The sequence below is a fragment of the Octodon degus genome, unplaced genomic scaffold (genome assembly GCF_000260255.1).
Source record: "Octodon degus isolate 3935 unplaced genomic scaffold, OctDeg1.0 scaffold00108, whole genome shotgun sequence".
NCBI classification, from domain to species: Eukaryota; Metazoa; Chordata; class Mammalia; order Rodentia; family Octodontidae; genus Octodon; species Octodon degus.
Genome location: NW_004524684.1, coordinates 5,437,618 through 5,448,001, shown reverse-complemented (window position 1 = coordinate 5,448,001; position 10,384 = coordinate 5,437,618). Strand labels below are relative to the sequence as shown.

The following is a 10,384-nucleotide window of genomic DNA, read 5'->3' as shown; positions in this document are numbered from 1 at the left end:
TGTGTAAACTCAGCAAAATATTCTAAAAGAGTCCAGTAACCCATAATAGTATTGGTTCTTCCGCTTGACTGGCAATGTCAGAAACTGTTGACCTGAGTCCCCTACGCCGACAGATGTGTCAGACTTTAAAGGTATGATAATGAGCTGATTCCCCCCCTGGCCACTTAAGCTAATACTCAGAAGAATAGGCAGTGCAGGGTCTGAGTGCTTCATTATTTCTCCTGACAACATCAGGAGTAAATGTCTAAGTGCTCGAAGTTTACAAATAATTCATGAGTGGGAAGCCAGCCCCTGTGCAGCGTGCTCTGCCTCAACTCCACTTTGTACTCTAAACTGAAACGCAGAGTTCAACGGGCCCTTGTGGAAACTTCCCCCAGGATAAATGGAGTGGAAGCAAGCAGTACAATTTTATATGTTCTTTTTACCTTTATTCGTTTTCAGTACCTAGATCTGGAAAATGAAAATAAATAAATATCTTTTAGTGTGGAGGAGTTTCCTCACACCCTGATAAATAATGGTAAAATTTGCTTCGAATCCGAGGGAATATATGGGCCCTTATTGCTTCGGCCTCAGTGCAGCTGAGCTCGGGCATGGCCAGGGATTAAGGCCTAGTGGGGCTGTGTGACCTCTGGCACACTCTTCCATCAATTCTGAGCTGTTAGGTACTAAGCTGAGGAAGTGGCCCATGCCTCACTCATTACCACAAAGGTATTTCCAAGCTCCTAGCATCTTCCAAGCCTTTCTTCTTAAAGTAACTAAATCCTAGTAGAGAGGACATGGAGAAAGCATAGAAGGAGTAGAGTCACAAGGATGTAAGTAGAGTCAATGTGTAGTTGCCAGCATTTCCTTTTTTCCCTTATTTTTAAAACTAACATCTGGGGGAAGAAAACCCAATCTTTGAAGTATCCCAAGAACAGACACTCTTGTCCCTTTTTTTCCAAAAGAGGCATGAATTTCTCTTTCAGAAGGTCCGAAGGCATGAAAAGATTTAGTTTTACCAAACCATAAAAAAGTAAAACAATTTTCATTTAAAAATTGTGTAATTCAAATTACAACCAAAGCAAAGTGACTCACGCACGGGGAGGCCCAGGGAGTGAGCAGCAACAGTCCCGGCTGCGGCAGGCTGCTGTCCACGGAGAGCCTGGCCGCCTGGCCCCAGCCACCCGGCTCGGTGTCGTGCACGCCTGATCCTCGCCCACTCAGGAAACAAGGTGCTCTTCACCTGTACAAGCTTGCTCGTTAAAGGGATGCAAAATTACAAAGAGGCACTGCGTGTCATATGCAAGGAAGCAGAAAGAATTTTGGTGAATTGTGCCATTCTTGAATACTTTGATTTTAATGTGCAACTATGGTTTTGTGTAAAGATGTACAGACCTAGTGAATTGTTAATGTACCTGGACACTTATCTTTACAGGTGAAGGGGACACCACACCTACAATCAATTTAGACCGTGAGTAGTCTTTCCAAATACAAAGTATACCTGCATCTCTTGCACAAAATATGCTGTCATCCTCTCTTCACAGCAAATAGCACTTGAATAATGTCCATCATGAAAACAAAGTGGTCACTTTACTTGTAATAAATGTGAATTTTCGTATGTGTAGCTGTAAGAAAATTTCCAGGCTACTTCATATGAGTTTGAAAAGAGCACTGGCATTTGCATTTAGTTTGGGACCTGCATATACAGGGCCACTGCTGTGTGCACCCTCCAAGGGAGCCTGGCAGGCACACTGAGTGCAGCAGAAGGAGCCCAGAGGCTGGAGGATGCCGTGCATGCCATTTGCCTCTGTCTGTCTGTCTGTCTGTCTGTCTGTCTGTCTGTCTGTCTGTCTGTCTCTGTCTCTGTCTCTGTCTCTGTCTCTCTTTCTTTCTCTCTCTCTCACTCTCATTCTCACTCGCTCGCTCGCTCTCGCTCTCTCTCTGGTTCTGTCTTTCAAGCTACTTGCAAACCTCCCTGCCAGTAGGCAGAAGATGATGCTGTCGGAGACCAGTAGTCCTCGGTGGGAGAATTTGTTCCAGGCTGCTCGTTCTTAACTTTCATGTATTTCTGGCCCTGAACTAAGTTACTCTTTGGCAAAATCGCCTGCGATACCTAGGCTGAGGAGACGTTATCCTACATGTGTCCAGAATGTAAAGGATAAGCTGAGGAACACGGGGAGGGCCCGGGATCCATGCTCTTCAGGAATTCTGAGTTGAGTCACTGGGACATGGTGCTCTGCATGTAATAACATCACTTGGGAACAGTCTCAATAAGTATAAAGTTGGCAACACGTGCTAGCGAGCTCCCATTCTTACTGTGACAGACTCAGAACAACCAGGTCGTGTTGCCCTGTTCTGCTCAGGCTGTAGGCTCCTACTGACATTCAGACATAGCCATTGCAAAGTGCTTTACCTTATCATGAGACTCATGAGGGAGATACAGTGCACTCGACAAGCGTGGATTCAGCACACGCTGAGCAAAGGGCCTATCCCCTTCAGTTCTATTCTTAGCTGTGTGAGCCCGTTAGATTTTTGTATTGCTCAGCAACACACCTGAGGATGTCAACTGCAGGGCTGCGTGGGAAACTAAGATCACCCATTACCATTCATACAAGTGTTCTGGTGCAGTCATAGTAGGGCCATGCGTATAGCTATCGCTGTGCCAAAGAAGCTAAGAAGCACGGTTATCTCCTGTCGTTACATCAGATCTCTGTGTTTGATCCTGTTTGCAGATCCTGTAATATCTTGTGCCAAAACAAAGCAACTGCGAGTGGTTAATGGGATTCCAACACGAACTAATGTAGGATGGATGGTTAGCCTGAAGTACAGGTAATTATCAATAATAAACAACCATCCACATCTGAACTCTGCTGAGTCCTGTCCCAGCAGCATGGTCACCTGTGGTCAGGGAGTCTGCCCTCCAACAGGCGCTGGCCCTAGGCATGCAGAGAAGGATCGGTCCTCATCTGAGGAGCTCAGAGAAGGGTTGGGTCAGCTTCATCATAGAACCTGGAACCTGCACCTTGTGCCTCAGGGAGCCTTTATAAATGTCCACCAGGTTTCGCAGGTGTTGTCATCGTCTTTGATTCCAAGAGGCATTGGTTTGGGTTATACAGAAGCGACTGTGTAGGAAAGTCATAGTATTTATGAGACAAGCAGTAACTTTGTAATCTCAAATTACAATTTTATATCTAACATGTCTATACATAATCCTCTGAGACAAGTTATGTTTACTTTTAATTTTAATTGTCATTAAAAAATGACATTTTAAAATTTCACTGGATTTTATTATGAAAAAGATTCAGGCTCTTTCAGTAGTTGTACAGTCTTGATTTTATAATCAGTGTGGATAAGGAATTTCAGATATGCCCACTTCCTTCAGTGGCGTGCTCCCTATAAAATAGCTGCATATTATATCATAATAAAAAGTAAGCTTAGTAATTGTGCTATCAGAATTAGGTACTGAAAACACCAGTGCACTTAAAATTTAGCACACCTTACTGTCTATGTCATAGATGAGTCCATGTGGTCATTAGACTACCTAGGTCTCCAGCTATGTCTATCCAGATGTCACCATGTAACACACTCAAATGCGGCTGGCTTCAGCTGTGTTTTCCCTTGTGTGGTTGAGACCCGAGCCCTTCTATCTGAGCCTCTGTTCCCACTAAACATGGTGGCTTCCTTCCTCAGTGTTTCATGCCTCAACATGCCTCAAGCCGCAAGTCACAAGTAGTCTAACTCCTTTTTAACCAACCAACAAACAAATGAAAAGATACCCTTTCTGTTCCTTCACACTTAGGCTCCTAGCACAAGGAAATATGTCTCTCTAACCATTACAGTATATCTCCTATTATCTGTGGAATGACAGCAGAATGGAGACAGCTGGAAACTGAAGTACTTTATGGATCAGCAAATTCATGCATGATAGATCAGTCACTCTTTGTAGGACTTCAGGTGACCATAATGTTGTATAACTTCAGGTGACTGTAATGGTTCAGAATACAGCTTAAAGTTCTCTTTGAGTGTATCTTTGTCTCAAGCAATACTCTAGAAGATTTACTATTTATGCCACTAATTCTAGTGTAGCTGCAATTCAGACTTGTGGTACCGAAACAGAATTATGACAGAATTATGAAGCAATCCAGGATATGAGTGATCGTACAATACAATATGAAGATTTAATAAAGACCAAATCTTTCTAGTTTTTAATTTTATTTTAGAAAGTGATCTTTACAAAAGAAATTTAAGTGAATACAAACTTAAGTTCCTTATTATAGCAAATATTTGAAGGATTCACATCTCTCAGTTACTTAGTGGTTCTTTCCTAACTCGTAATCCCAGAGAGTAATGCAACGGAGACTCCTGAGTTACACTTAGCAACCAAAGACAGCAAGATGCATTTCTGCTACTCTTCATTCCCAGGGATCCCAGGAAGTCTTTTCATAAGCTCAGACTACTTCCAACTTTTAGAATTGTTTTCTTTTAAATCCATGTTCCTAGTGACAACATCTGTTTGGTTATTTTTCCAAAATACATACTGAGAGAAGAAAAATTAAAAGTCTGTATTTACTCTTCTCCCTCTGTGTGGTAGTGGCCATAAATAACCCTGCTCCTAGCCTAAGCATCTTCTAGTATTACCCTCTAAAGCACTGAACATCTGTCTTCCTTGGAAACGTAAATCCTAAAAGTTGTACGTTTCCATGTTTCTGCCAAAAATGAATGGACTTACAGATTTTGGATATCTGCAAATAAATGTACTAGTGCTTATTATTTCCTATAAACATTTTACACATTCCTAAATGACATGTCTGGCAAGTTTGCTTTACTTTTAAGAAATAGTGCAATGAAATCTTATATTGTGAATCTTACACCAAACAGATATTTTTCAATCTCAGTAATATTCCAACATTTCAAACTTAAATAATTATAGGAAAGAGGGAATAATAGCACACGTCACTGCTGCTGAATTGTTTCCAGGGTAAAGTAAGGCCCGAACTTAATAACCATTAATAACCATATGAAATTACAAATAGTTCAAAGTTTTGTCATTCTATTACATAATTACAGAAGGTTCTTTTATATCACAAAGATAAATGTATTTGTGGAAAGTAAATATTGTTGTTCAGTGACAGTTCTTTAAATCACAAAATTTATTTAATAAAATTATAGTCAAGTTATTAAAAATTTTAATGTTATCATCCCCAAATTTCACCCTTGAGATAGGAAGACTGCTACTGTTTATTATAATGGAGTGAATGTCTATATTTTTCTTTTTACTGCATTTATTTTTAACAAGTTGAGCCATCGGCTTTGCCTGAGTTGGCAGCCGCTCCTTTTGTGCAGATGTTCCTTGTTTTCTTTCCTCTTTTCTTAGAAATAAACATATCTGTGGAGGATCCTTGATTAAGGAAAGTTGGATCCTTACTGCGAGACAGTGTTTCCCTGCAAGGTAAATCTTTTTAAATTGGTATTCGTTTGCAGTATTTGGAAGTAAGTACCTCCTTCTCCCTTGTTTTAAAACATTATTTTATTGGCACATTTTAGATGTACATATCGACCCCACTCGTCATAGGGAAACTGGGCCTGCGCAGGATATATCGTAATTCCTTTTTTTACTCCACTCCTCTCCCTTCCCTTCAACCCCTCCTCCCCTCTGTATTTTAGAGCCTAGAATGTGCCTTTATTTTGCAGAGATTCACAAGCATGAGATGATCAAGTTAAGTTTTTAAAATTTAGCTTACAAGCTTCAACCGCACTCATATTTTCATATTTCGCGTCGCCTCAATTTACTGCTTTTCATTCTGGTCTGCTCTCACTTGGGAAAAATGTTTCTGTACACTATGTAAATAAATTATGTCCCAGCCGCCCACTTGCATTCTTACTGCCACAGAGAAACTCTTTTCTCTAAATTATCACCAAATCGTCTCTCTCTTTGCTTCTCCCTTCTTTTGTCTCACGAGCCTCAGAATTATCCTGGGAATAGATTTGGTGAAAATTAGCCATAAGGGAACAGGAGAAGGCTGCTGTAAACTCACTTCCTAGTTCCTATCGAGGTCACTCTGATTTTGTTTGTTCAAGGCTTCAATCCTCATGATTAAGCCAAATATACACACAGCTGAGATAAGGCACCGTTTGCAGAGACATTGTAACTCCTGCAACAAATTTTACCTGAATGTTCATAAGTGACTTTCTCCCTCGCAGGTGTAATCACAGGTGTTTTCTAGTAGTCATTTAGATTTCAGCAATTTAAAGCCCCTTTTGCTTGTGTGTGCTTGGAGGCTTCGAATCTCCTGTAACGAACATGTTGCACTTTTTGGGGGACAGGATTTTGTTGTGTCCCTTGGGTGGCTTTGAACTGGTGGTCATGCTCCTGCCTTGGCCTCCTGAGTGTTGGGGATTGTTATCATACTTTGAATCATATTTTAAATTATTCATTTTATAAACTAAAGCAAGCATATTTACAAATATTATTACATGCAAATAATATTGCACAGTTGGAACTATGATTTAGCTGCTTTTTTTTCAACTTAGAAACAAAGACTTAAAGGACTACGAAGCCTGGCTCGGGATCCACGACGTGCTCGGGCGCGGAGACGAGAGGCACAGGCAGATCCGGAATGTGTCCCAGCTGGTGTACGGGCCCGAAGGGTCGGACCTGGTGCTGCTCAAGCTTGCCAGGTGAGCCCCGCCTCCGCCGTGCGCAGGACAGCAGGAGGGCCGAAGGGTATCCCGTCAGCTGTGCGGCACCCTTCCTGTCCTTGTGTGTTGTTATCTTGTATGTTGCATGTCACCTGGGTACATGCACATGTGTGTGCCATGTTGGTGCAGCAAAGACTACTTGATAGCTGTCAAACATGAATAAATGAAGCGGGGCCAACAGTCTAATCAGCCTGCTTTTAAACTGAAGCTTAGTGAGCAATTGCTTGATAACTTTGAAAGTGTAAAATAATATTGTTTTTCCAAAGTGAAGTATTTATTCTTAAACAGGGACAAGTAAATATTCATTTCTGTACTACTCACTCTAAATTTGGTCATTATCATTAGACGTTCCTTTTCTCCATTTTGAAATAAGTGAGATTTTATTCTCTCTAAACATTACCCGCAAACTTCACATTTCCGTTGCTGAGGTTCTGTTGAGCTCAGGCCCAACGGCACCGTTCTGTCTCTTCCCTTCAGGCCTGCGGTCCTGGACGACTTCGTTAGCACCATCGACCTGCCTAACTATGGGTGCACAATTCCGGAGAAGACCACCTGCAGTGTTTATGGCTGGGGCTACACTGGACGTAAGTGGCTTTTCCACAGATGAGGCAAGGTGGTGTTGCTTCCACCTGGAGCCGCGGGCTGCGCGTCCCCCGCGCCCGGCCGCGCCCCTGACCGCGCCGCTTTGCCCTCGCAGTGATCAGCGCGGACGGCCTGCTGCGCGTGGCTCACCTCTACATCATGGGCAACGAGAGGTGCGCCCAGCACCACCAGGGCAAGGTGACACTGGACGAGTCGGAGATATGCGCCGGGGCTGAGAAGATCGGCTCGGGGCCGTGCGAGGTAACAGCGGGCTCGTTAGGACAGATACGAGTGACCACGCAGCTTCCTGCAGGCAGGAGGTAGCCGTGAACGGGTTCGGGTCTCTGTTGGAATCAAGAGTGAAACATCCCGTGCCTCACTCTGCACGCACTCCAGGGACAGCTGCCTTTCATGGCGATGCGTGTAAGCAACACCCGACGGGAGGCTGTTCCCCATAGAGGGACCTCAGTCTGTGGGATGCCATGGCTCGCGTTGTCATAAGGTTTTCCTGAGCTTATCTGATCTTCCCAAACTTTCCCTAAGTGAACTTCATGGAAATGTTATGAGATGTGTGCCTGTTTTTAAACTTTCTTTTTTTTTTTCTTTTTTAAACTTTCAAATGTGGTTTTGCTTAGTGTGTGTGTGTGTGTGTGTGTGTGTGTGTGTGTGTGTGTAAATAAATTCTGTTTTTAGAACTTTAAGGTCAGAGTGTGCAACTCCATGAGTTTGGGCATTTGTGTTTGTCAGGCAACTGTTCTTTCCGCTTGGCAGGGTCCTGCCCCTGCTCCACACAGACAAGCTGCCCGCTGTGGCCTCAGATGTGCCTGGGACGGGAGAGGCCTGCTCTCGAGCCCAGAGCCCCGCGCCGGCGGGGAAGCTTGCAGGAGAGCGTGAGCTGAGTTCAGTGACAGTGGAATGTTGACTGTGAGAACACGTGCGCCCACAGTCTGGATCATAAATATGTATTGAACCGTGTGTGGGGTTGCCTTGCATCGAGCTCTTTGTTCCTGGAGAGAAAACATTTACTAAGTTAACGGTGGTTTAGAACTGTTTTTGAAAAATATGATTAGAAACAGATTATGTGTTTATAAACACTTTCAAATTTGGTGTCTGTCCAGGAAATGAGCGTTATTGTCGTACAAGGAAAAATCTAACTAGGAGAGAAAAGACAGCCCTCTCTTTAGCCCTAAGAATTCTGTAAACTCACGTTTTGCAAGCTGGATCCAGCCCTGAGCTCACGGAGAGCCCAGCGCTCACTCTCCCTGGCTCACCCGGACAGCATGGCATCTTATTTCTTGGAAATAAAACTTCAAAATAATATACAGAATTATTTTAATAATTATGGACTTTTTATTTAATGTGATAAAAATCATCTGAGAACCATTGGGGAAAAACAATAAATAGTTTTATAAATAAATAAAAATGTAATGGTTTAATAACTGAACTCATACCAGAATTATTTTTACTCATAATTTCTGTGCATTTTTCAAATTTTCCATTTTAAACACAGTGAGACTACTGGGAGATAAAAAAAAAAAACATGAATAGATTTTATCTAGCCAATATCAATGGTTGCTTTTCCACGTTCAATAAAGGGAAAACACACTTTAAAGGATAAGTTAACATTTTGGAAAAAGTGAGCTGTTCTTATGTGAACACTATGTGTGGCCGGACAGTTTGTCCTTGTACTTATCTTGGACTTCCTCAGCTTGTTCCACAGCAGAACAACCATGGCCAAAGAGGCCAGCTTTTGTCTCTGTGGTTCAGCTGCAGTGCGTCCCTGTGTCTGAGCTCGCGCGCTCTTGGGATGCACGTCAGTAGAGGATGGTGTCGCTGGGCCACATGCATTATCTCTGAGTTAACGTCTGCTTCCCCACCTCCTCCTTCCCAGGGGGATTACGGCGGCCCGCTGATCTGTGAGCAGCACAAGATGCAGATGATTCTTGGCGTCATCATTCCTGGCCGAGGCTGCGCCGTCCCCAGTCGCCCTGGCATCTTTGTCCGAGTAGCCTATTATGCAAAGTGGATACACAAAATAATCCTGACGTATAGGGTGCCGCAGTCCTAGCTGTGATGCATGCCTCTGAAGTGCACATCAGGACTCGGCAACTGCGCAAGAAGATTTCAGAGAACGTGGAGTGGAATTGTACCGAAAGCAACTACTTGAGTGTCATGTTTGTTAAGATACTCACTAATATATAAGGGTGTTTTCTGTTGTTTGTTTGTCAGTGTTATTTTGTAAATGTTGAAGTGAACTAAGGTACATGCATGTGCAGTAACATAATTCCTGAAGATACTTGAATGGATTAAAAAATGCAAAAAGTATACTTGCTGGATTATAAAAGATTTAATGGAATAGGTCAATTAATCTTTTCACGCTGCTTTTCAAGGTTAGTTTCTTAATGATGAATAAACCATACATTAAGGAATATTTTAACCTCACCCAAACAATTTATACCTTGTGATCTTAAATTGTAACTCTGTATTAAATTCTATTATCTTTCATGTACCATATGTGATAGCTCATTAATTCTTTTCACTGTGTACCCAGAACAGTGGTGCACAAACTCACTTTTATGAAACTCCATACTACTTCCTGTACCTGGGCACGCTGGTGCTGAGAAAGTTTGTCCAAGTCGCGGTGTATCTAGTGTAATCTCTCAGTGCTTTAGAGGTATGGATCTGTAATTTTTCCTCTAGAACAAATGAGAACTTTCTAGAGATCAGTAGAGATGTTAAGAGAACAGATGAGAGAAGCAATGGTCTTCTGTATGTAACCTGTAGATGACTTCTACTGGAGGGTTTGTAAACTGAGGTTAGGACACAGAGAGCTAAGGATTTCCTAATCTAGGTGTTTACATATTTATTATCCTCATTGTGTCATGTGCTTTCTGACTCTTAAAGGGAAGAGAATGATGCATATATTGATACTATTTCTTTCCTCCAACTTACAGTCACATATTTGTGCAAGGTCTCTGTAGATCTGTGATCCAAAGTATTTCTTAAATTTTCCAATTGTGCCTAACTTGAAGAAAGGTAAAATGTATTGGCCATTTAAAATGCATTAAAATAGCTTAATTCCAAGACTTTCTTCTGTGACTAGATTCTAGCTCAAACTCCCTAA

The 10,384-nt window shown here is 42.3% G+C and overlaps 1 protein-coding gene across 2 annotated transcripts in view; it reads left to right on the top strand.

Annotated features, from left to right (window-relative positions):
* Hgf (hepatocyte growth factor) overlaps nt 1–10,378 on the top strand; it is a 72,971-nt gene extending 62,593 nt beyond the window's left edge. For both annotated transcript variants that reach the window (XM_004639256.2, XM_004639255.2), the window contains exons 12-18: nt 1,415–1,450; nt 2,712–2,808; nt 5,354–5,428; nt 6,511–6,657; nt 7,156–7,262; nt 7,376–7,521; nt 9,152–10,378. In XM_004639256.2, the coding sequence (XP_004639313.1) occupies nt 1,415–1,450; nt 2,712–2,808; nt 5,354–5,428; nt 6,511–6,657; nt 7,156–7,262; nt 7,376–7,521; nt 9,152–9,328 (785 nt within the window). In that variant the 3' untranslated portion in view covers nt 9,329–10,378. The remainder of the gene's footprint in view (nt 1–1,414; nt 1,451–2,711; nt 2,809–5,353; nt 5,429–6,510; nt 6,658–7,155; nt 7,263–7,375; nt 7,522–9,151) is intronic.
* The last annotated feature ends 6 nt before the right edge of the window (nt 10,379–10,384 follow it).